Source organism: Mastigoproctus giganteus, chromosome 6 (genome assembly GCF_048544385.1).
Source record: "Mastigoproctus giganteus isolate SK-2022 chromosome 6, ASM4854438v1, whole genome shotgun sequence".
Taxonomy (NCBI): Eukaryota; Metazoa; Arthropoda; class Arachnida; order Uropygi; family Thelyphonidae; genus Mastigoproctus; species Mastigoproctus giganteus.
In genome coordinates, this window is record NC_143580.1 from 211,433,945 (window position 1) to 211,461,856 (window position 27,912).

The 27,912-nt window shown below is 36.9% G+C and overlaps 1 protein-coding gene across 1 annotated transcript in view; it reads right to left on the bottom strand.

The window, feature by feature from the left end:
* Positions 1-27,912, bottom strand: part of LOC150084922 (glutaminyl-peptide cyclotransferase-like) — a 60,767-nt gene that overhangs the window by 26,316 nt on the left and 6,539 nt on the right. The window contains exons 2-5 of the mRNA XM_090375648.1: positions 26,125-26,274; positions 19,756-20,022; positions 12,030-12,215; positions 9,917-10,016 (exon numbers count right to left, since the gene is read on the bottom strand). Of these exons, the coding sequence (XP_090231774.1) occupies positions 9,917-10,016; positions 12,030-12,215; positions 19,756-20,022; positions 26,125-26,274 (703 nt within the window). The remainder of the gene's footprint in view (positions 1-9,916; positions 10,017-12,029; positions 12,216-19,755; positions 20,023-26,124; positions 26,275-27,912) is intronic.

Consider the following 27,912-nt stretch of genomic DNA (forward strand, 5'->3'; position numbering starts at 1 on the left):
CTCTGGGAGAACTGCTGACAGCTGTTCTCCTATGCATCAGGATTATATTGTGTTCCCTTTATGCATGTTTGCTGCAAAGAGAATAAAGAGGTTAAATGCAAATTCAGCATTCAGCAATGTTGAGTTAGTTTGCAGTGACATAAACACTGGGAAAAATAAGATGAGAGTAGGAGTCTGCTACAGATCAAATGACTGTGATGAGTATAATGTATAATTATGGGAAACTTTCTAACTTTTAATATATCAACTGGAGTAGCAGAAATTTTATGCATTCACTTGACTGTTTTCTCTACAGCAGCATGTTAAAGAGGCAACAAGAGAAAGCAATACTGTGATCTACTGTATTTCCCCATGTATAAGACGCACCTTTTTTTGAAAAATTTGGGGTCTAAAAACTGGGTGCGTCTTATACAGTGGTTGTAGATTTTTTCACTTGCATTTCCCGCTTTTTCGCGCTTGTTGTCTTTGCGCTCATTGTTTCGCACTTGTTACCAGTATATTAGGTTGCGTTTTGCCACGTTCTGCCCAGAAACGGCTCAGAAAAGATTTTCGTACAGTGCTGAATTCAAGTTATGAGGAGTTGTATGAATTTTATGATGAATAAAACTTGAGTTCAATAACTTTATGTAATACATTTTTTTTCAAATTTCGGGCCCGAAAATTAAGCTGCGTCTTATACATGGGAGCGTCTTATACACGGGGAAATACGGTAATTATCAGCAGTGACTCCTCATACATTAAGAATATCCAGATAAAGGAACCACTATATGACAGTGATCATAATATTTGATGTGGGATCTACTTAAAGATACAAGTACTGTCAAAAGGTAAAGGGAAGGGCTTTTGTAAAGGTGACCACAGTGGTCTCAGATAGTTTTTAAATTCTATTCAGTAGGACAAAAGATGATGTTACGAACAAATTCTAAACAGAAAGCATTAAGGGAAGTAATCACAGAGGCTACTAAGCTTTTTATACCAACAAAGAAATATTAGTAGTATTAGTGACAAATCTATATAGAATCAGGGAAAAAAAAAAAAAAAAAAAACACAACTTCACCCATCTGTACCCTCCAAGGATTTGTCTAGTTCTTCCTTGAATTTATTCCAACTATCCACTTCCATAACAATAGATGGAAACCTATTCCAACAATCAACCACTTACTGGCTGAAGACAATCTTCCGCACATTTATCCTGCAACCATCCTTCCTAAATTTAAATTCATGGTCCCTCGTGTATAGTCTCAGAAAGAGGAAGAATGCCATTCACATTTGGCTTACTCAATCCATTCAGGGATTGAGTAAGTACAGGTGCCTAGTCTCTAGATGCTGCAATTTACAGAAATGAAGCCTTTCTAGGTAAGAGTTCAAGGTTTAGACCTAAATGGAAGTCAAATTGATGAGACTAGTAACAGAGAAGAAAAATGTGTAGGATAATTATATATTAGCAGGTGACATGGAAACCTACAGTAAGTACAAACTAGTCTGCAGTCAGGTCACTAAGGGCATTAGAAAAGCCAAGGAAGATTATGGGAAGTAGTTGGCTAAGGATGGTTTTTTTTTTTTTTTTTTTTTTGATAGTTGTTGGTGCATCGGCTTCTGTGCCCATAATGCACCTCTCAAAGTTTTTGCATTTTACTCTGATCCAAGCCCAAGGCGGAATTCGAAACTGCAACCTTTGGGTTGCCAGGCAGGCACTTTACCTACCTGGCTAGCCCGGTCGGCGGCTAAGAATGTAAAGAATTCTTTGCTTACATTAACAGTAGAGGAAAGAAATGAATAGCACTGGCCCACTGAACATGACTGGCATAATTGTTGATGATCCTGTTCAGATTACTGACAAACTAAATAAATATTGTGCAACTACATTCACATGTGAAGAAGTTTTTTAGGGAAAGGAACACCACAAGCACAACAGGTTATAAATGAGAGCTAAATGATCTTGTTTTAAATAAGAAGTGGAAGAGAAATTGTTGAAGCTAGAAGTAAACAAGGCACTTAGGGCTGATGGCATGTATGCAGTTATATTAAAAGAAGCAGCAAAAGAGACAAGCAAACCTTTGTTACCATAATTATAAGTGCACCCTTGGATTCAGTGAAGGTTCCTGTAGACTGGAGGTATGCAAATATCTCTCCTATTCACAAAGTGGGATCAAAGGACAGTGCAACAATTATAAACCTGTAAGTCTCATTTGTGTTCCAGGAAAAATAATAAATTCAGTGGTTAAAGAACTACTGCAGGATAGGATCATCTTAACAGGAAGGCAATTATACAGAAATCACAGTATGGATTTGTTGGGGGGGGGGGATCCTGTTTGACCAATATGATTAGCTATTATGATGAAGTAATAAAGGAACTGCATGCAAACAATAATTTTGATATCATATATTTAGATTTCAAGGCCTCCGTAGTCGAGTGGGCAGGAGCGGGAGTGCAGTAGCACACGCTCTTTGAGTAGACCGGGGTTCAAGCCCCTGACTGCTGAATACGGTCGATCTGCCAACCCACACTGGACCAGCGTGGCAGATTACGGTCCATTTCCCTCAACATGAATTGTTGAGGAGGCTTCCATCCTGCAGTGGGTTGATAATGGCTACACTTTACTTTTTTTATTTAGATTTCAGCATGGCTTTTGACAATGTTCCACATGAAAGACTACTGTACAAATTGGAGCAGCATAGCATTAGGGTCAAGTTACTACTATGGATAAAGAGATGGTTGAGTGGCAAGAGACAGAGTGGTTATAAATGGGCACTGCTCTTCTTGAACAAAATATTATTAGTGAGTCCCTCAGGATTCAGTGCTAGATCCCTTACTTTTTACTTGCCGTTTATTTATTAATGATATTAACGAAAGCATATCAAGTTAACTGCCTATTTGCAGATGATAAATGCTGGCAAGGTGGTTAATGATGGGAATCAAGGCATACTATTGCAGCAAGACCTAGCAATATTAGGCAGAGGTGACAGGTCTAAAATTGGTAAATGTCCTACTGCATATTGGCAACAATAATCCCAGAATAACATACGGCTAAGGTAAAGAAAGCCTGCAAAAATTCGATGAAATTTACCGGTAAAAGTACTTTGCCGTAACAGAATTTGTATTGTTGCTCGCTTGGTAAACAGACGGTGGGTGTTATTGGTCTGGAATAGAAGTTGAATCCCACGGGAGCTTGAAACCCTCCCGAAGTGGAGGGGGGATAACCTGACCTTTTTTCTTTAGAATCACTAATTGAATTAACTAACTGAATCACGAACAGAGTCATATTGGAAGTTCTGGCGTCATAAAAAATGTTCATAACGTAGTTTCACCGATAAACGTTTTTGAAGTTTGCCATGCTTCTTGTGTGGGCTTCCTTTGCCTTTTTTTTTTTTTTTTTTTCTCTCTTTATAAACAATTTATCCACTAGCCCACCAGTGATTCTAAAGAAAAAAGGTCAGGTTACCCCCTCCACTTTCGGGAGGGTTTCAATCTCCCATGGGATTCAATTTCTACTCCTGACCGATAACACCCACTGTATGTTTACTGAGCAAGCAACAATACAAATGCCGTTATGGCAAAGTACTTTGCCGTAACGGCATTTGTATTGTAAATTTTGTATTGCAAAAGTTCAATGAAATTTGTATGGTAAATTTCATTGAACTTTTGCATGCTTCTCATGCAGGCTTTCTTTACCTTCGCCTAACATAGGTGAACCTATTAGGTGGTACCACACCAGAGAACAAAAGAGAGCTAGGAATAATTGTACAGTCCAATGTGAAGTTCTTTGAGCTGTGTGCAAACAGACTGCTGGAACAACTCATGGGATTCTGTCAATGATATACAGGAACTCCTTGTCAGCAGGAATAAGGAGTTGATTATCCCATTGTATAAAGTAGTCAATAGGCCTGCATCTTAATTACTGCACACAGGTCTGGAGGCCTCATTTTAAGAAAGATGCGGACTGCTTGGAAAGGGTGCAGAGAAGAGCAACCAGATTAGTCAAGAACACAAAGGGGTACCTTTACCACAAAAGATTGCAGTTCTGCAATTGCAGTACTTGAAAACTAGGCACTTGCAAGGAGACCTGACTGAAATATTTAAGGCTTTAAATGGATTATGTAAACTTAATGATGATAGTATTCTTACTCTTTCTCAGACAAACACATTCAGGGGGATATAAATTTAAATTAGAAAAAGGACAGCTGCAAAGTAGATGTGCACAAATTTGCTTTTGGACAGAGAGCAATTTATTATTAGAACAAACTATTATCTAGTGTTGTGGAAGTGAGTAGTTTGAATAAATTTAAGGAAGAAATAGACATATTATTAGAGAGGAGGGGATGGATACTTTTTTTTCTTGGTTGATGATGTATAAACTTGTTTCCTTGCATCATTTGCCACTACCACCATTACTACTAATAATAATTCAGCAGTCATGGAGCTTGAACCACAGTCAGCTAAAATATGTGTACAAATGTATCCTCAAATTTTGCAAACCACAGCTGAGTGATCAAAAGTGAGGGCACATATTTGAGCTGACTGACTGTGATTCAAGGTCCTGTGATTTCTGTATGCGGTGACATTCTTGCATTCTCCATCTTATGAGCTCCTGATTTATTGTGGTTGCTCTGGAGTATAAAATTTTTTTTGTTGTTATTATGTATCATGTAAAAATGCTTCTTGTTTTTATCTTCATGGCACTGTTTGTATATGAAGTAATGCAATAGAAACTCTACTCTATTTGCAAGCAGAATAAGCATAAGAGTCAACTGAAGGTGATGTTGACACACATAGTCATAAATAAAAAATATATCAAACCAGCTGATACATACCAATATCGATATATATACATCTGAATGCTAATATATATCAAATATATCGGAATTCAGCAGGTTTTTTTTTTTTTTTTTTTTTATGTAAACCTCAAACACGAGAGGTATTAGAACCTAAAGTACTTAGTAGCGTGCTTGGGTTGGAGGTTGGGAAGATGAAAGATATTTGTTGATATTGGACTTGAACTTCTGTAGACTGTAATTTTCAGGAAATACATACGAAGAAAGATTGTTCCAGAAAATGGCAGCTGAATGAATAAACGAGGAAGATGAAAAGTTGGTTCTGTGAGTTTGAAGTTGGACAGTAAATGGACGTTGGTTGGTGGCTGCACATGTTTGAAATGTTTTGAAAGAGAGAGCAGGAATTATAGAAGCCAATTCAGAAGAACAGTGTCCATGGAAATATCTGTAGAAGAGGCATACAGCAGAAATAGTACGTCTATGAGACAGCGAGTGGAGAGACTCTGTTAGAGATGAATCATTAATTAACCTAACTGCCCTCTTCTGAATGGAATCAAGAAGCCTGAGAGAGATTTTGGGGGCACCACCCCAGATGTGGGAACAATATTCCATGGTAGAGTGGATTTGCGATTTATACAGAGTGAACAGCTGTTTGGAAGAAAAGTAACGCGGAGAACGAAAGAGAAACCCAAGTTTTTTTAGGTGCAGAGGGAGCAATATTTGTAATGTGCATGTGCCAAGAGAGATTAGAAGTCAGGGTAATAACCAAAAGAGATATATCAACTTGCCTAGAAATCGGAGTATCACCAAAGATAAGCACAGGAGCAGAAGAATCCTTTTTGAGAGATATAAGACAAGACTGAGTTTTAGAAGAATTGAAATCAATCCTTCTAAAACTTTGCCCCACTGGAGAATTACCTGAAGATCCGCATTTAAGGAATTGGTAGCAGATTTTCAAGAAGTTGAAGCTGATTGAGCAGGACAAGGTTTCTCAAAATGGAAAGTGGAATGCAATGTGCTATCATTGGCAAAACTATGCATAGGGTTTCCAGTCAATGGAAGAAGGTCATTCTTCTTCCATTATTATACAAGAGGAAATTATTAGTATACAAGAGGAAAATATTAGTATACAAGAGGAGAAGAGTGGAGAAAAGAACTGAACCTTGGGGGACACTGGCATTAGTGGAGAAGTCAGAAGACAGAGAGCCATCTACCATCAACCTCAGTGAGCGATCAGAGAGAAAACTGGATAACCAATTACAAAAAACTGTTGGCAAACCATAAGATGAAAGTTTGTTTAGAAGACCTTTATGCCAAACACGATCAAAAGCCTTTTGAGATATCAAGAGCAACTACTTGTGTTTCACCGAACCTTTCCATTGAATTAGTCTATAAATGGGTAACATAAGCCAGAATATCACCAGTGGATCGACACTTACGGAATCCATACTGGCGATCGTTGATCAGACGGAAGGTTTCTCGGTAGTTTAAGAGTTGGCAGTTAATTGATTTCTCCATTACTTTAGAAAGAGTAGAAGTAATTGCAATGGGACGATAATTGAATGGGAAGGATTTGTCGCCCTTTTTAGAAACTGGCTGGATATGAGCAAATTTCCAAGCAGAAGGAAAAACACCTTTGGAATAAGAAAGTGAAAAAAGGCAGCAAAGAATTGGAGTAAGTTCAGGAGCACAGATTTTGAGAACAAGTGGAGAAATACCATCGGGACCTGGAGCTTTCTTAGCATCAAGATTTGACAAAATCCTTCTGACATCCTTTTGACGGAAGACCACAGGAGGCATTGAATGGAGCATGTTGGGAATGGAGGGAGGTGTTTTACCAAGATCATTAATACATGAGTTGGAAGAAAAATGGAATGCTAGCAGGTCAGCTTTATCCTTGGCTGAAGTGACAACAGAACCGTCTGGTTTGGACAGAGGTGGGAGCAGAGATGGGCAAAAGTTGCAGCCAATAGCTTTGGCAAGAGACCAGAATGCCCGGCTACCATTGGGGCAAGAAGCAAGTTTTCTACTCTTAGCCTGTTCAAACTCTAGTTTGGACTGATTAATAACTGCTTTACAATTGTTGAGAGCTTTGGTGTAGGCAGAAAATGAAACTGAAGAATTAGAAACAAACCAAAAACCAATATGCAACATTTTTCTCTTGAACAGCCTTAGAACATTTATTGGAAAACCAAGGTTTAGATAAAGGACGAGATTTTAAAAAGGAGTGTGGGATAAAGGATTCCATTCCTGCAAGAATAATTTCACTGACACGATCTGAGCAAAAGTTGATATCAGAAGTTTTGAAACGGTAGTCCGACCAAGAAAAAGAAGAAAAGAAATCTCGCAAGTCATCCAATTTTGCATTCTTGTAGTGCCAAACAACACGAAGTTGGGAATAGCCATGAGATAAAGGCTCCATTGGAGAAGAGACAATCACCAAGTTGTGATCTGAAGTGCCTAAAGGACCTCTAAATTCGACCGTGTACTTAGAAGGGTTGTTTGTGAGAAAAAGATCAAGCGTGTTGGCTGCACGATTAGGATTGTCCGGTATTCTTGTAGGTAAATGAACAATTTGTGCAAGGTCATTAGTAATTGCAAAAGCTTCAGCATCTTGACCAGCTGGGTCGGTGTGATTAGAAAATGGAAGCCAGCTGGAGTCGAACATTAAAATCACCAAGGAAAATTACCTCACTGTTAGGAAAGTTGGACTGGAGAGAGTCAAGTTGCAAAGAGAGGAATTCAAAGAGCTCCAAGTGATTAGTGGAGTTGGGAGAATGGTAGAGACAACAGATGAATTTGGCACAATGAGGTAGAGAGATTTTAAGCCAGAGAAGATCCAAGAGAGGAGATTCAAAATTACCAAGTCTCTGACAGGGAATATCAGAATGGACATATGCAAAAGTACCACCTTTGAGGCGAAAGGAATCATACAGCGAATAATTTGGGCATCTGAAATGAGCAGTATTTGAATCACCCGATAACTGAGATTTGTCAGAAAAAAAGTGGAAATGGACATCGCTGAGATTAGAATTGAGACCACGTATATTTCTGAAATGAATTAGGAAGTGTTTGGGAGGTTTAGATCTTTTCACAGATAAGCTTGCTCTGTTAGTTTGACAATTCATGGTGTATTCAATAGTAAGAAAAAGTGGGTGAAACATGCTGTATGAAGTAATGAAATTTTTGGATATGGTGTACATATGGTAAGAATATACCTAGATCCTTGACATAATGTGGCCTCGTCAATGCCCCCTGCACACACACTACTCAGACTCCCTCCAGTCACTATCTGGCAGAGTAGAAGTAGCAAGATTATAATACACTAGCTGATCCGGAAGCCTCCTAGAGAGTTACCAATAGGTTCGGTCTGGTGTACTAACTAGCGGCCGGCCTACGAACGCCGTTTTAGAGCTGTACCCTCGAAATGTAAAAAATAATGGATCTCGCCACGATGTTCATCATAACCTCAAAAGTCATCAATCATACTGCATGATGGAAGAGATGGGGAAGGATTGACTGGAACTTAGCTCTAGAGACTAAACATGGGTTCCACCACTTCAAGACTCTAATAAGCAAAGTGGCGGTATTGCACCGGTTGATGAGAGTGATCTACCTCCTAGTACTGCCTGGTAACATAGAGGGGCGGCATTCCTCCATGTGGTGTGGGCACCACACCTCGACCTCTGCCTACGTTGGTTCACACCTGGGTGATCACCCACCATGTACTTGTGCATGGAGGTTATACCCAGGATTACTAACAGTCCTACCAACGTGAAGGTGCAAGTAGAGGATTTGGCTGTCACAGACCATCCAGACTTCACCGAAATTGGGTCCACTTGACTTGAGTTTCACCCGAATATCAGTTCCATCAGCGTTTTAGACTCCCAGGTAGCAAGTACAGCTTGTCTGTTATATCTGAGAGAATGTCTGTGACAACCTCAAAGACCAGATTTCTAGTTTCTATATGAAAAGAATTACATAAACTTCACTGAAATCAGTAAAAAATAAAGCTCCATAAAAAATGTAAAAACAGATAATTTTCTAAATTTTATAAGAAACCATAAATGTGTAGGTATGCATTTATACGTTTGAACAATTTTGATTTGTGCAAATAATCTTGTTCAAAGATTTTCCATACCATGTTGTACCACATGGTATGGAAAATCTGTGCTGTGCTGGGTGTGCACAGCACATAGCACACGTGTGTGTGTGTGTGTGTGTGTGTGTGTGTGTGTGTGTGTGTGTGTGTGTGTGTGTGTGTGTGTGTGTGTGTGTGTGTGTGTGTGTGTGTGCGCGCGCGTGCGTGCGTGCGTGTGTGTGTACTGAAAACACTACAAAACAAAAGAAAAAAAAATAAAAATTGAACTTATCAGTAACTTGGAATAATGATAGATACAGTCAGTGCATAAGCACATTCTAAACTTTATAAGTGAATAACAATAAATTTATTTATTGATTAAGAAAAGCTTGGTTAAGTCTGAAATATCACATATAATTTAAAAATAGAAACAATACTGTATCGGCAAAATGCTAAATTCCATAAATAATATCTGAAACAAGTGAAGCATTCATATTCCCCATTGATGTCCTATTTATCTGACTTCATATATAGGGTATCCACAAATCCTCCTCTACAAAATTACAGCATTATTGTGTGAATGGGGTACATGATACAAATCAGAAACTACTTCCTAGAAAATTTGCACACTGCAGTAGACTGCAGCATAATCACAAAATTGTAATCATGATAAAATTTGCCAATCCTGAGAAGGCGGTGCAGTGCATACTTTGGTTCAATGAGATGCAGTCTGCCACTGCTCTTATGCATAAATTTCAAACACGGTTAAAAAAAGCCACTGAGTAGACCTACAGTTCTGCAATAGTACTGAAAATTCATGAAGTACCTGTTTGTGCAATCAGTCCAGCTGTGCAGTGGCCAAGCAAAAGTCAGTGAGGGTGTGAGGGCACTGTGGACCTAGTTCAAGGAAGTTTTATGACAAAATAAGAGGATGGAATTTTTGATATATTTCACCAAGATTACAGTAATGTGATTATGCTGATATCTACTGCAGCATGCACATTCTGTTTGTAACATTCAATTTATAATTAAAAAAAAAGAAAAAAAAAAAGAGGTACATACCCACATTAACAAGTTGTAAATAAAGACCATGTGTGTCCAAGAAATAACTATAAAACTGTGGATTTGGTCCACCTAATAAATCCAACAGAATCAATGCTTCCTAAAAATAAGAAAAACTATAATTAATCATGTTGTAATCATGATAAAATTTTGATTTGATTTCTCCTCTCAGAGCTTTAGGCTCTGAGAGAAGAAATTTAAAAAAAAAAAAAAAACAGTAAGATTAAACCTAATAAATAAAAAGCAAAGTTTGAAAATTAAAAGAAACTAATTAATACCAATTCAGTCAGAAATGTTATTGAAACAGTGCTACATTAGCAGAAAACAGCCAAAATTCAATAAGTTTTATAACCACCTAGGAATAAAATGCATAAAAATGTTAATCCCATAAAATTCACAGAACATGAATTCATCATGGGCATTACACTTTAAGTACAAGAACCACCAAATCAACAGAATTATTGAGAGATGTTTGTTTTCCAATTATGGTATACATTTGACCAAATTCCATCACATTTCATTTCAGTCCTTTGAGATTATGTGCAAATCATTTGGAATATGTCAGGTTAGAATCTGTATGTTAAGAGCATACAGATTCTTTATCAAAACTTGGTATTTCCATGGGATGGTATTGAGATTCTTGTGGAGAATGGCCACGTAGATAGTGAATGGCATCCCCATGATTCTGTTCATCCAGGAATGGATCCAACACTCCATTACAAGGAAGTTCTTTGATAAGTCGCAGGGGGTGGAAGACCAGACTTGTGAGGCATACAGTGGAACTGGTGTGAGGAACCTCTAGATATATGGCACAACAAAGCCAGAGAATTATGCCCCTATCAGTTCTGGACTTACAGCTCATATCACTGTATATATTTTTGTTTTAGCTTCTTTAAAATAGTGGAAGTCATTAGGAAATGGACAACTCATGTAGTCCATACCCTAATGATTTGAGACTTTTGTGGGGGCTAAAGGTGCTACTCACTATTAAGTTTGTGTATCTAACCAATCAACCCCTCAGTAGTACATGTATATAAACATTTGCAAATTATTGTATTGACATTTACTGGCCAGTTTTTATACCTCAATTACACTCCTCAAGTAGTACTGGATATATTGATGATGTGTATCATATATATTTTTTGATTATGGTATAGTTTAGGGCTAAAGCCTCAGGCTATGCAAATAGTTTAACTAATGTACAGGTTAGTGCATTTGCATCATTTCTGTACATAGCCAACTACATAAGTAGTTATAAATTGGAATCATTAAGAATATCTCATATTGTGAATACCTCTTCACAATGAGTTGCCATGATATTGCACTACCTCAAATAAGTAATGCTTCCCCATAGGAGAAGACTATTGTTACTTATTCTCAGCGCATACCATCATCTATACGACACCATTTCGAAGCTTACTGGCTCCTCATCAGTGGATGGGCAGGTACCCTGGTGTTGCAATGATGACGACTTTAGCCCTAAACTATACCATAATCTAAATTACTCCACACCATCAGGCATCTCTCATATTGTGGATTTATACTTTGCAACTGGGTCGTCATCATTGCAACACCAGGGTACCTGCCCACCCACTGATGAGGAGCCAACAAGCTCTGAAAAGGTGCCATATGGGTGATGGTATCTGCTGAGAATAAGTAACAATAGTCTTCTCCTATGGTGAAGCATTACTTATTCGAGGTAGTGCAATATCAGGGCAACTCGTTGTGAAGGTATTCACAATATGAGATATATTTAATGATGCCAATTTATAACTACTTATGTAGTTGGCTATGTACAGAAATGATGCAAATGCACTAACTTATACATGATATATATTTTTTGATTATTTCAACATGGAAAAGGTACATTATACTAACACAGGGTACATATATCTAGCTACTTTTATGTTACCTAATATTTATTATGTTATAGGTAGACACAATGTTTAATTGAACATAAGTTAGAAACAGTTGCTGTACTCAAGAATTCTGTTCACTGATTTGAAAACCTGAAAACTCTAATTCTGTTCCATAAAAAAAAATATCATATAATTGTTTATCTGACTAATTACTTCTGTCTGGCACCACAATAACAGATATGTACAAGACTTACAATTCTATCTAAGTACGATGTGAACTCTTCGCGGCCCTTGCAATTTTCTGCATCTTTTTCAGTTGGAAATGGAAGATGATTCCACTTTTCAGCAAGATGGCGTGCTCCATAAAGTGAATCTGTCTTGCTCCATCTTTGAAATGCTTCTTCTCCATCAAAAAATATGAACTGTAGGGTCAAATCGTTCTAGAAACATAAATACATCATGCAAAATTTGTCAATTAGAAAAAATAAATAAAAAATACTGCAGACATTCTACACTTCCATAAAAAAAAAATTTAAATATATTTGCTTAAAATAATGAATGAGAAACTATTCCAATAGCCTGATAAGTTGTTAAATACTGAACTAGAGTTTTAACAAAGATAAACAAATCATTCTCCTCTTTAACTGCTCACATTATAAAAGAGAATAATCTTACAAAGGTTTGAAAATGTTTTCTGTGAATTCTCTGAAGAAAATTCCAGAAATATCTGTTAATTATCACACAATTAGAAAACATTCCCAATTAAATTAAACCTAGTTACATACATGTGTCAATTCACATATGCCATGTTGAGTTATTGTAGCATGCTCTGTTTACCACCACATACTTTCCTCCAATCAATAACACTCTCTGGCCTTGTGATATTGATGCATCATCTGAAATCAAATTGACATGAGCACTTCACGTTTTATGCAGCTAGCACTCCTTTTACTGACAAGCTTTTGTCTAATCAAAGCAATCATTGAAGGATGTGGTTTTTAAATCTGCATTCATTCACCAACAGGTCTAAAAGGGAGTTTTAATTTTTAAAAATTAATTAAAAATATGTTTTTAATACAGAACATGAATTTTTCACTGTTGTGTTCAGAAAAAATATTAAAAATATAAGTGACATCAAAAAATAAACAATTTCAAATTATTTTTTGCTTATTTTTCATATTTTTGTGCATACAGAGGAATTTCAAATTTTTATGTGACTATTTATTAATTAATATTCAGAAGACAAACCATAGTCTTCTTGATATTTAAATATGCAACAAGAGGCAAATGAAAACATTTTAGTTAAATTAAATTTGGAAAATTTTAAGAATATGAATAATATTTGGATTGTTACATAACCACAAATTACCACTGTCAAAGACCAACAAATGAATGTGGAAGAAATACTGGGGCAGGTGTATATACTCATAGCTACCTGACTTGCATACCTTGACATGTCAAAACACATCTGGACACATCTATACCTGTCAGTCATGAAGGAAGTAGTATGCATATTGCATATACATGGAATGTATATCTAAGAAAACAATTCTTATTGTTTGGAAAAAAGCAGTACATGATTGGTAAAAATGGTTTTGATTTTTATAATTAGTTAAAGGGGACCCAGAAACACTATGAATTTTGAAAACATCCAAATCTATGCAGACTAGTGAATTATCTGCATATAGTTTAATTTTCAAGTTGGAAATTTTGCATTTTATAAAAATATTAAATAAAAGTTCATAAGTTCCTTTACCCTTTCCTTTATTATGGAGTCAAGGATCTTTATAGTTGCCAAATGTAAAATACCTTGTAATTACATGAGAGGCCATTTGATAAACCTGAGGGCATTCATCCTCAAGATGACCTGGAGGTAATCTCTAGGATGTAGTATGGAGAGAGCATGTGGAACTGGGTGCAATGTGGTCGATCACATTGTTTAAAGATGTTTCAGAATACACAGACAGAGTTAAAAAGGTATGACTCAATTGTGAACTTAGTTTCCAACAGGCTTCACCAGAAAGTATGGAGATTAAGAAAGAGCCTCGGTTCAACACATGGGAGGATTTATGGAAACCCAACATCCTGTGTGCAAGCGATGGCTCTCTGTTCCTTCTTGATGCCCAAGTTGTGGACTCTGGCCAGGACCTCAAGCATAGTCATCTGAAGGAGTTAATCGCTCAGGATTACAGCACATAGCCAGTTGTATCTACCATTACTGTTAGTTATAAGGGAGTTTGGAGCAAGACATCTGCTGACTTACTCCTGAAAATGGGTTTATCAACTTCAAATATTAAAAGCATTATAGTCTGGGCTCTCCAGGGGATGTTGAGTTGCTGTGGGGGCTCATCAGTGAATGACCACGGTTAGATTCCGCCGATAAACCTGGATATGTTAACATTGTTGCTAGACACTCGTAAGGTTAACCTTTGCCGTAATGAAGGAAAGATAATTATAAAAAAATTGTCTGTCATACAGTACAGATTTCTTGGAAACAATTTCCTTAATGTATTCTCACGTGGAATTATCATGTGATAATTCTTTGTGAAAATATTAAGAAATACAAGAAATACAATCAGGTATCTTGCTGGTCATATCAGTGCTTTTGGAAAACCACAACCAGTCTATTATCCATGGAATGTGTCACTCAGAAAGTCATTATCAAATATGATATAATGTACTGAGGGGCCATCTTATTGCAGCCAAGACTTTGTTATATCCAGCATATCTTTTCAGGTATTTTTACATATCAAACATGGCTGTTGATCCATAGGAATGTTGCAGAAGACTTTCCTAGTGCAATGGCAGCCACTAATTGCCATCTGTTATCATAAATGAGCATACTGTATTCTATTTCTTCCATGTAATAAGGGTATTTTAAACAAAAAAAATCATGTGTACCCTGTACACACAAAAGATGTTTTACATGTAAACGTCTTTGACGACACCTAATAAATTTCGAACAGCTAGAACCAAAATCATGAACAATGTAATTTATGCTAACGCCTGTTACTTACTCTACCAAATCAATGTTAGTGATAAATAGGATACACACCCACTGCTTACTCTATCGAATCAATGTTTGGAAGAGGTTAGACAATAGCCTAATTACCCATTTGATTGTAGCCATTTGTTGAATAGTATGATTGCAACAATACAAGTATTTGTACTGTTGCAATCATACTATCATGTTGGATCATGTTACTCTGTCATGCTTTATGGAAAATTACACATGCAGTGCTACGAGATCTGCAAGAAACAACAGTATCCATGCATAATACGCTATCGAAACTATGACTTGGCTCAGGATCTCAACAAGTACAAGTGTGAGATAGTAACGCTGCACATTCCATTTCGCAATGAGGAAACAGAGATGAAATATGTCGAGATCTACGATGACAGTGAAGAGCTCATACTAGATGGTAAATTGCAATGAATCAGACTTGGACATTTGCAAAATGATTGAAATATGTAAGATGATGTTCAAGACGATGACGATCCTGACGAAGCATGCAGTAACGACCTGCATAGTCATGTAAAGTGTTTTTGGCACATCCAAGACTATGAGAAGAAAACTTTTATAATCATTCAAACAGCAAGATGAATGAGGATATAAAGCTCGCCACACTCAACTAACTCAGCGCAATTGCAAAGAAACACGAAAACTTGATGACCAACGAGGACTTCTGCAACTTAATGAGAACGACTAATGACAAGCAAAAGATTCTACTCATACATGTAATTTGGAGTCTGTTATCTCCCAATCATGAACTGATTCAAATATTCTTGACCAGCCCAGCTAGTTGCAGAAAAACATTTATGATTCACCTCTTGATGGAAATATACAACCGCTTCAGTAATACAGACGGGAACAGCAATGCCTATATTACATGCACTTCAACTAGTAAGGCTGAAACACATCCAAGATCACTGCCCTCAAGATTTCATTTCTCTGGTTATCAAAAGGTTTCTGCCACAGGTGGAAATGGTTTGCTTAAACCCACCTAAGTGATATGCTCCAAATCATAAACCTTTTTCCACAATCAGCTGGTTTATGCCAGCTCTGAGCACATCCAAGATCACATCCCATGATCCTCTGTGCAATCTCCTCTCCGGACTTTCTTTGTTATGAAATGGAAATGACATCGAATGATGCCATTTTCGTGTCGCAAAATCGTGACAAACTGATTTTACTACAGTCTGAAATTTAGTAGGTGCTGCCAATGATGTTTATACATCAAAAAAATGCTAAACAGCTACTGCAATAAGCTGCTCATTCATCCCTGAAAAACAAATTCCATGGTTTGGAATAACTGTGCAGATATCAATCAATGTCTGAAAATGTTATCACACTGTCTCTATAAATGTGATAAATTTCTCACAAGTAGTGGCAATATATGAGGCAGCTGTCAGAACAGGCAGGTGGAGACACCAAATTTACATTATAACCCTAGGGGCTCACATCTGGTGAGTATGGGCTTGGCACACCCAGGGTCCTGGATATCATCATTCTTCTCTTTCTTGGTGATTCTCTTCTATTTCTGACTGACACACACTCACTCTCTCACTCTCTCTCTCTCTCTCTCTCTCTCTCTCTCTCTCTCTCTCTCTCTCTAATTCAGAAAATTTTTTTGGCTGGTGCAGCATAAGTCTCAGGCTTCCTTGCACCATATAGCTAATAATAACAATAAGGTGCCAAATTCATGACTCACATTTGGAGTCTTATCTCCCAATCGTGAACCGATTAAAATATGGCCTTTCTCAAACAAGGTGTGATTGCCTGCCAACAGGGGCAAAGCAAAATAGTTTCATTATTACTTTGGATATACATGTTCAAATCCAAAAATAAGATGATTTTTTTTTATACACCCGACATAGATGAGCAGTCAAGCATATGAGAGTGCACAGTATGTGTGTTTAGTGGATCATGAATGAAGCACACATGACTGCTATATACAGTTAATTATTGTATTCATTATGAAAATGATTAATGTAAACTGTTCTGACCTAGTGGTCAAGCTGGAATATTAACAAAATATTTTCAATCTTCTTTGATTTACCTTTGGATCGCTGTTCTTAGAATATGTAATTCAGCAAAATATGGCGCCTCCGTAGCCAGGTGGGAAGGAACAGCAGTGCACAGCACACGCTTCTTGATTATACCGGGGTTCAAGCCCGTCACCACCAAATACGGAGGATGTGGAAAGGTCAGGGAATGACCACCGCATATCCCGGAGCAATATGGCCTTAGTTGCTAATGCTCCTAAAAACCAAATAACAAACATCAGCAAAATGTTTAAGTTGATTTTACCTGCAAATATAGAACCAATTCCTCGAGAGCATCACATATTCACATATTTTATATCTATACCTCAATGTGGAGCATCAAGAATGCTACCAGGGTGAAAATCTTTCTAAATATAATAAATTAAAGAAAAGCAATTTAACTTAATGAGTTCACAAAAAGTTTGCTCATATCAAAAATAAATAAAAATCAATTTGTGTTTCTGCTAGAACATTCTGTCAACTACCCTGAGTGGAACTCGTACACTACTGAAGGGAGAAAACAGTAACTAGGAATGAGGCGCACTATAGCCATAGCAGCTAATGCGCCAATAAACATCCATACCACACACACACACACACACAGTAACTAGGAATGATGGGAAGAACCACTGGCAAGGTCATAGCTCACTCTATGACAAGTGATCAAAGTGTTAACTGGAAGACTCTGTCTTCCTTTTTGCAAGTCTGGCAGATCTGCAATGGTGGGGGGGGGACTTGAATATTTGTTAAATTGTTATAACAAAAGGAAGGGAAGTCCTCTAAAGCCACAAAGTGTCAAATTTAGATCAGTTACTCATGGTTTTGTCATTTTAACCATATCCAGAGTTTTTTAATCTCAATTCCATTCCTATTTCAGTTAAGCTAAAGTAAAAAGAAGTGTTGAAATGAATATGGCACGTAGAATTTTCAGATAAAAATCAAAGTTGTCTTCAGCCCAAATATTTAAGAAAATAAGGTTGATTTGACTGCTACTGGTTTTGGTCATCATCAGCATCTTAAGTTATACTATGCCAGAGAATTACAGTGCAATGTCAGCATAACAAAATTGTGCAGGCAACCAAAATATTTGTTATAATAAAATTTTATTACACTGAAATGCCATAAAAATGTTAGAATGACAATTACATATTACAATCTAATTATAATGAAATAAACTAATTTATGCAATTTTATATTTTTTTAATGAAAAAAAAAAAAAAAACTCAGAAATTTAAAAATGTTTTGTGTTTTCACATTTATTATTTACAATGAAATAAAACTATTATTCCACTGGAAAAAAAGAAAAATGTTATTATCATGAAACTATAGTCTCTTCCATTTTCAAATTTATAAAGCCATAATTAAGCACAACCACCATATGATATGATGTAAACAACCATACTTCTTCATAAAAGCTGCAAACAAACAATTTCAACAATGCTGGAACTTCATCTATCAGCATGTTTCAAGAAATATATAGCTCTGCTTCAATCGTTTAAGGTTTTAAGAAGGAAAACAAATCAAAAGCCACTACTCTTGAACAAAGCAATTAACTGCCAGTTAGTAAATCACTGCAGTACTATCAGATTATAAAGACCATTAAGGATTTTCTTTTATTTTTACAAATTTTGTTATAAATGTTTATTTTTTTTTTGCTGTAGGATAAAATTTTTCTTGCACTAAACTGATATTTTTATTACAATGATATTCATTTAAAATGAAACATGTTTACATAAAAATATGTAGTAAATTGACAGGGAAAGAGAAATAATTTTTTTATATTCATGACCAATAGTCCTGTGTAGCATTCTGTGTATAGTTTCATATCTACACAGGAGTATATTCACAGGGCTATTGGCCGACCGGGCTAGCCAGGTGAATAAAGTGCCCATGGCAACCCAAAGGTCGCAGGTTCGAATCCTGCCTCGGGCTTGGATCAGAGTAAAATGCAAAAACCTTGGGAAGTGCATTATGGCCACAGAAGCTGATGCGCCAACAACTACCAAAAAAAAAAAAAAAAAAACAGGGCTACTGGCTTGTTGTGCAAGATGATGAAAAACCCAAATAACTCATGGAGGAGGAGGGGGGGGCACTTACTCTCTTTGCCAAAGATTTGAATCCAGAGCTCTCCAAATGAGTAATAAGTAGCAAAACCACCATACTATCACAGAAAAAGGGGGGGGATTAGTGTATTTTTTATATTTTTGTAGCATTCTGCAACTTTTATGAATAACTACATATACACGAACCCACATATTGCATATAACCCTTAGAGAAGACTTGATTGGGGTGTTTAAGGCTCTGAGAGACATAGATAAAATGAATGGGGACAAAATTTTCATAGTTATAAATGATTCTAGAACTAGGGGCCATAATTTCAAGTTACGGGGGGGGGGATGTTTAGGATGGATTGCAGAAAGTTTTATTTTAGCCAATGAGTTATAAATACCAAACATAAATATTAGAAAGGAATTAAAGATTTACTCAATTAATGAAAAAATTATAGAATATAGACAAAGATGGAAAGAACATGTAGAAAGAATGGAAGATAACAGATTCCCTAAATTAGCTTACACATATAGAGCAAAAGGAAGAAAAGATGGGCAGACCCCTTTGAGATCGAAACAGGCGGATCGCCTAATCCGTGAAGGAAGAAAAGACAAGTATAAATTACTGGAATAAGGTACCTACAGGAGGAGAGAAACGCTTAGGTTGTCCATTTCCTTTTCTCTTATTATTTTATTTATTTTTGTTTTTTTATTTTATTTTATTATTTTTTTTTTTTTTTGGCTGGTGCAGAATAAGCCCATAGGCTTCCTTGCACCATGTGGCCATTGCTAATACTAAAATACTAATATATTTAATTATGAATTTTTTGGATAATAATTAATACCAATATAATATGAATATGCAAATCTGAATAAGAACAATTACATTTTTTTGTTTCTTCAATGGCCCATCCAGGATCTTAGCTAAATGTATCAGCATTGCACAAGGAACAGCTGAATCTGTAGCTCCTACAAAGGTGTATTCTCTGTTCACTAAAGAATCATAATGACATGCAAGCACTAATCTCCGGCAAGAAGCTGGATTCAAAGTAGCCACAATGTTGGAAAATGGTTTTTTCCCATGTGGTGTGGATGATACAAAGGGATCCTCGGTAACTTCCCAATTCAATGTCTTCATGGTGTCAACAATAAACTGAAAAAAAAAAAAAAAAAAAAAACAGAAATTGGTTATTTAGTATATTTAAAAATTAAAGAACATATAGGATGATTATAAGAATTTTAGGTTTTCAAACATCATATCATAGCTATTTCTGATGTGAATACTGAGTAATATTTCTGAATGGCACAGGCGCAATAACTGACATCCAATATGTAAAAAGCATAATTCAGTTTTTGCCAGAAAGGAGGCAAAATGCTGCAATTTCATTACAGTTATGGTACATACAAGGTTGTATATACTAAAAAACAGAGTTCTGAAAATCAAAGCACTTCTTTAGATTATATTTTTTTGTCTTGCTGTACTGGAGAAGCTTTGTTCCCTCCAAATGACAGTAACAGATTTGGGCTTATGCTAATGTTGGAAACAATAACAATATCCCTGAATTGACCTGAAGTTACTAATATTGTTTTTAATCAAATAACATTATCAAGAATCCAAATCTATAATTTATTAAAATCTGTAAAGCATTATCGTTATGGGTTTCACAGCTCACTGACTTCTTAGCAGACAAGACATGGCCTCAATGTCTTGTCTGCTAAGAAGTCAGTGAGCAGACAAGACATGGCCTCAATTGTCTGATGAGTAAGCAGTGAGCTCTTAAAGTGCAGGGGCACTGTCATAATGCAAGTGACAGTTCCTTGACATTCAATTTTGTGGCCATTTTCTCTGAATGGCATTCTACAATTTCTGTAGAACTCTTTTGTAGCATACTTGGTTCACTGTGACCATGCAGGACAAATTCATAACGAACAATAAGAAGTCAGAAAATATGATAAGCATAACTTTAACACTTGATCAAAATTGTCTTGTTTTTTTGGGCCTTGGACAATTATATTGAGAAGACTGGACCATAATCATACACCCATGATTTGTCACCAGTAGCATGCTAAGATCCAGACATGCAAGAAATCACTGTTTCAGTGATTATTGGTATAGATGTAAGGCACAAACTAAGCTGAAACATGTTGCATTTCAAAATTTTCGGTTAGTAATAGTAACAGAGGCATGTGATGCAAGAAAGCAAGCATATGAGCTTTGTAGCATCAGCCAAAAAAAAAAAAAAAATAAATAGATAAATAATAATAATAATAAATAAAAATTCACACAACCATTTCCCTCTAAATGTTTGTCCAGTTCCTCCTTGAATTTATTTAAGCTATCAACTTCTACCACAGACGGAAGTTTGTTCCAGCAATTAACCACCTGCTGGCTAAAGGCAAATTTCCGCACATCTATTCTACAACTGTCTTTCCTCAATTTGAATGGCGCCTCCATAGCCAAGTGCGCAAGAGCAGCAGTGTGTAGCACACGCTTCTTGATTAGACCGGGGTTCGAGCCCATGACCACCAAATACGGAGGATGCGGAAAGGTCGGGGAATGACCACCGCATATCCCCGGAGCAATATGGCCTTAGTTGCTAATGCTCCTAAAAACCAAATAACAACAACTCAATTTGAATTTATGCCCCCTTACGTTCGTAATCTGAGCAAGTGGAAGAATCCCATCAGAATTCAGCTTGCTCAGCCCATTCAAGGCCTTATACATCTCAATCAGATCACCTCGCAGGTGCCTAGTCTCCAGAACTTAAGTAAGAGAATCCCTTCATTCCCCTCACCAATCTTGTTGCCCTTCTCTGTACACGCTCAAGCAAATCTATATCCTTCCTAAAATAAGGCCTCCAGACCTGTACGCAGTACTCAATGCATGGCCTGACCATTGCCTTATACAAAGGGATAATCACCTAATTTTCCCTGCTAGCAAAATTCCTATATATCATTGACAAAACCCCATGACCTGCCCCGGCAGAATTACTTAACAAGTACAGGTCACTGTTGAAAAAAAGCTGAATTAGGGTTGAATTTGAAAGTGTCTGCAATTCTGCCCAGACACGATAGGAGGGAGTATATGATGAGAACCTTGTCAATCAATTCAGCCCTGGAAAGATTGTGCAAGGCTGAAGGGGTGGAATTTTTTTCAGCCTGGTCTGTACTTGTTAACAGGAGAGACTGCTTCTACAGGGATGGGATACACTTAAATAGAAAGTGTGCAAGAATATTTGCTGATGCTATCGAGGCAGTGTTAGGTGGGTCGGAAAACTGCTAGCTTGGGGGGGATACAAGGACTAATAGATTAACAGTAGCCACTGGCAGAGGTGAAAGTGATTCTTGCACTGCTTCTATTGGAATGACCTGCAGCCTGGAAAACAAGATGCAGGAAATTTCAGAAACTGCTGGGAGTCATTGTGGTACAAGTAAACACATGGGTTGTGTTAGGGTAGCTAAGAATAGGAACAGGTGCCATGTATACTTGCAATACACCAATGCTAGGAGTTTGGTAAATAAATTTGATGAATTTGAGGTATTGCTCAAAACATCAAAGGCAGATATTGTTGGGATATCAGAGATGTGGTGTCACACAGATATAAGGAATGCAGAACTGGAATTTGGGGAGTACAACGTCTACAGAAAGGATAGACAGGATAGGAAGGGAGGAGGGGTTATACTATTAGTTAAGAAACACATAAAATCCAAGGAAGTGAAACCAGTCGACATCGCTGGATAGTGCAGTGTTGAGTCAGTTTGGTGTGACATAAGCACTGGGAGATAAAAATTGAGAGTAGGAGTGTGCTATAGACCTAATGACTCTGATGAGTATAATAAGAAACTGTACAGGGAAATAGAGTGGGCCAGTAAATCAGAGAGTTTTATAATGGGGGATTTTAATTTTCCAGATATTGACTGGAATTTGTTGGTTGGTCACTCACACACTAGCAAGGTTTTGTGGATTTATTGGATGATTGTTTTCTACATCAGCACGTTCAGGAGGCAACTAGAGGGAATACTCTTGATCTGATTATCAGTAGTGATTCTTCATGCATTAAGAATCTGCAGATAAAGGAACCACTAGGTGGCAGTGATCACATTGTGCTGAAGTGGGATTTACTCAAAGAGGAAACTGCCATCAGGGGTAAAGGGAAGGGTTTTTGCTTTCATAAAGGCGACTACGATGGCCTGAGACAGTATTTAAATTCTATACAGTGGGACCAAATGATGATGTTACCAACAGCAAATTCAAAATCGGAAGCATTCAAAGAACTTATCTTGGAAGCTACTAGTCTTTACATACCAACTAAGAAATATTGTTCAAGGTTTAGGCCTAAATGGATGTCAGATGAACTAATGAGAAATATGGCAGAAAAGAAAAATGCATGGGTTACATATAAATTAACATGTGACATGGAAGCCTATGATAGATATAAGCTGGTCTGTAACCAAGTTACAAAAGAGATTAGGCAGGCAAAGGCAGATTACAAGAAATCTTTGGTAAAGGATGCAAAGAAAAACAGCAAAGAGTTCTTGACATGTAAACACTAGAAGGAAGGGGATGAATCAGATTGGTCCACTTGATATCGATAGTTCAACTGTTGATGATCCTGCTCAGGTAGATAACAAACTAAATGAATATTTTGCATCGACATTCACACATGAGGAGTTATTCAGTGAGGGGAATGCCAGAGGTGTATTCAACTCTGGCAGTAAGCTAGATAATCTTGGAATAACTGAGAGTAAAGTGGAGGAGAAATTGATGAAGATAAATACAAGAAAGGCACCTGGAGCGAATGGGATCTATCCAGTTATATTAAAGGAGGCAGCAAGGGAAGTAAGCAAACCCTTAGCCATAATTATGAGAGTTTCCTTGGACTTAGGGGAGGTACCCATAGACTGGAGATGTGCAAATGTGACCCCAACTCACAAAGGAGGATCAAAGGCTGACACAAGTAATTATAGACCTGTGAGTTTAACTTCTGTTCCAGGAAAATTAATGGAGGTACTGGTTAAAGAAGCACTGCAGGATCATCTAGACAAGACTTCAGTTATAGCTCCGACACAGCATGGTTTTGTTACGGGAAAGTCTTGCCTGACCGATATGATTGGATACTATGATGCAGTCATAAAAGAACTGGATGCAGGTAATAACTTTGATATTATATATTTGTATCTTAGAAAGGCTTTTGATACTGTTGTACATGGAAGACTGCTGCACAAATTGGAGCAGTGTGGCATTGGAGGCAAATTGCTGTTATGGATAAATGGATGGTTGAGGGGGAGAAGACAGAGAGTGGTAATCAATGGACACTGCTCATCGTGGACTAATGTTATTAGTGGAGTCCCTCAGGGTTCAGTGTTGGGTCCATTATTGTTTTCTGTATTTATAAATGATATTGATGATGGTATATCAAGCTTAATGTCCAAGTTTGCAGATGATACAAAGGTTGGCAGGGTTGTTAAGGACACTACTGATGCTATGCTGCTGTAACAGGATCTGGAAAGGTTTTGCAGATGGGCTTTCAGCCCATCTGCAAAAAAAAATGAAGTTTAACATTGACACATGTAAAGTACTACATATGGGAAACAGCAACCCCAGAGCAACGTATCAACTCTGTGGTACTACACTGACAGTGGTAGAGAATGAAAAGGACCTGGGGTAATTGTGCAGGCAGATATGGCGCCTCCGTAGCCAGGTGGGAAGGAGCAGCAATGCGTAGCACACGCTTCTTGATTAGACTGGGGTTCGAGCCCGTCACCACCAAATACGGGGGATGCAGAAAGGTCAGGGAATGACCTCCGCATATCCCGAAGCAATATGGCCTTAGTTGCTAATGCTCCTAAAAACCAAATAACAAACAAACAGCAGGCAGATATGAAGTTCTCTGAGCAGTGCAGACGGGCTGCAAGAGTAGCTCATGGTGTCTTGTCAATGATATTCAGGAATTTTTCCAGCAGGGATAAGGAGGTGATTATTCCCTTGTATAAGGCAATGGTCAGGCCACACCTTGAGTACTGTATACAGGTCTGGAGGCCTCATTTCAAGAAGGATGTAGAGCTGCTGGAACGAGTACAGAGAAGGGCAACAAGATTAGTGAATGGAACAAAGGGTTGCTCTTACGAAGAAAGGCTTAAGTTTTGCAAATTACAGTGCCTGGAGACTAGGCACTGGCGAGGTGATCTGATAGAGGTGTATAAAGCCTTGAATGGTTTGAGCATGCTCAATGCCGATGGGATTCTTCCTCTTGCTCAGAATAATCACCTGAGAGGACATAAATTCAGATTGAGGAAAGACAGATGTAGGATAAATGTGCAGAAATTTGCCTTTAGCCAGCGGGTAGTTGGTTGGTGGAACAGACTTCCATCCCTTGTTGTGGAAGTTGATAGACTAAATAAATTTAAGGCTCAGCTGGACAGGTATTTCGAACGAACAGAGGGGTGAAATGGAAGTGTTTTTTTTTTGGCTGATGTTGCATAAGCTTGCTTTCTTGCATCATATGCCTCTACTAATGCTAAAGTTTAAGGGAAAAAAAAGTCGAGAAATTAAATTAGCAACAAAAAAAGAGCCATAAGAAATTAATTATAACATGGCAAAAAACTAATTTAATAGCCAAAATGCAATGTCATATTAAAAATAATAAAAAAAATATATACTAGGAAAAACTACCAGAACTGTATTTTGAATAACAACTATTTTACAGAATCTCTGGTTTGGATATCAAGGACATTATGGCAATGTATTCTACAAGTCTGACAAAGAATAGCCTTCTACCAAGCAAATGCTGTACAAGAAATGAAGGTCACAGATCTTGAATTAAGCATAGCCTTGAAAGGGGGGGGGGGGGTCGGGTCATGGCCAGAAAGGTAAGCACATGAGAAGGGATGCAAGTCCTAACAAAAACAATTTACTTAGATCATAAATTCTAGTTGACATTACTACTTTATCTCAGATGCATTCCGTAAATTCTCTTTTATACATGAATATCATACATTTAGTCACAGCAAATAAAATATATTACCAGGAATCTACCTTAATACCTATTGGGAAGTTTCAAAATAATTTTTTACTACTGCAAATGTAAATATTACTATGCACTAAAAAAGTCTTTTTTTTAATGCAAATCTCATTTTCACATTTTCATTTCGATGATACTATCATTATTAGCACTGAAGTAATGTCATTCAATGGTTTCATTAACTGAAAAAAAAAAAAAAAAAAAAACAGGACATCACAAAAAAGTAATCTTACCTTTCTGACCTTTTCATGACCTTCAGTACCTGGAACCCTAGGAATAAGGATTTCATCTAAAGTATTATTAAAATCATCATAAGTCTTCTGTTCTGAATAGAGAAGTGTTTTTAACATATTATCTGTCAGCTGATAAGGTGCATGATGCCACTGGAATTGAAGTAAAAATATAATAAAAGTTATTGAAATAATAATAAATATCATTTTAACAATGAGCAAAGGATATACGTGTTCATAAAAGAGCTGAACAATTTCATTTTTATATTTGTTGAACCTGTATATAATAGAAAGAAATGATTTGGGGATATGATGCAGCAACTGTGAAAGTTTTCTAATAGACTGAATTGTTTTTCATTTTCATTCCAGATGGAACCACTATAGTGTCAAATGAAAACAATGATGTTGAAGGGGAAAAATGCAAAATGTGACAAATAGTTTATTAACATTAGCGTGGTGTTAGTTAGTGTGCAGAAAGGTTCTTAACATCAAAGAACAGTATCAGAGAGTGGCATGAAAAGTCTGAGACAAATGAAGTGGTTGTCCAAACATTAGTATTCAACACTAGAGAGAGCAAGTACATGAGTCCCTTCTATGAGCTGCCCTAAAAAAAAAAAAAAAAAACCTAAGCTTGCCCCATACATGGATATGTCATGGGACCTTCTTTGCCAAAAACATCATGACTTCTATACCTATCTCAAACTGCTGGAGCATTTATGTTTCCACAAATATAAGAAATGCAATCATACATCTCTTGGCAGGAGGAAGCACCAGTATGCTGGGTTTTATTAGTGTGCAAAATTCTTTAGATGCTTCCCACTTCAGTGGATTGGCTGTGATGGTCACTAGCTATTACATTTCTGGACTTGTTCTTGAGGGGGGGAAAAGGAGGTCATTTATTGTACCAAACCAAAGTTCTGTACATTAATGGAATTAAAGAAAATAATCACTAATGCTTTAATGATGAGTAATGTTGATATGCTAGAATACACATGGAAAGAAACTGATTATGAATTAGATGTCCTATATGCAATCAAGACTGCAAATTCTGAAGTGTACTGATCGTGAAAATAAAAAACACTTTCTAAACTTCCTGTATTATGTAAATAGATTCCTTTGCTGTTAACGTATCTAGCTTTTATTTTATTAAAATTTCAAATTGTTCGGATCTTTTTTGACACCCTGTATTTAATTGTCCAAATTATAGAGAATGCTCATAATAATTATCAATAATTCTACAAAATTCATCCAAAAGTTTGATAACCATGGCATATTATTTCAATTTACATCCTCAGTTCCTCATACACGACCCACAGCTTAGGTTTATCCATTTCTATATATTTTAAAATATACATTTCCGTACCCTGCATCTCTTTCCTCCAACATGAAATTTTTATACAAATTGTACAGATTCTTTAAAGATATCAAATTTAAAATTGTGGCCAGGCCAATACAGAAATTACGCACTATACTGAACAATCACTCAGTCCTTTCCTCATTCGCAACACAAATTAATGACCTGGTATACAACATTTCTTGCGGTGATTGTGACTCGTCTTACCAGGGTCCGATGCATTTTCCTTTGAATATTCGTGTTAATCAACGTGCGGCCTCAGTTCATGCTTCTCGTTCAGCAGCGTCAGAATTAGCCTTTCACGCCATTAACGAAAAACACTTTTTTATTTAATGAGGCCAAAATACTTAGTGTCCAACCTAATTATATGCGAATATTAATTTCAGAAACCGTAGAAATTAAATTACACAAAAATTCTGTTAATGTTCATCGGCCAT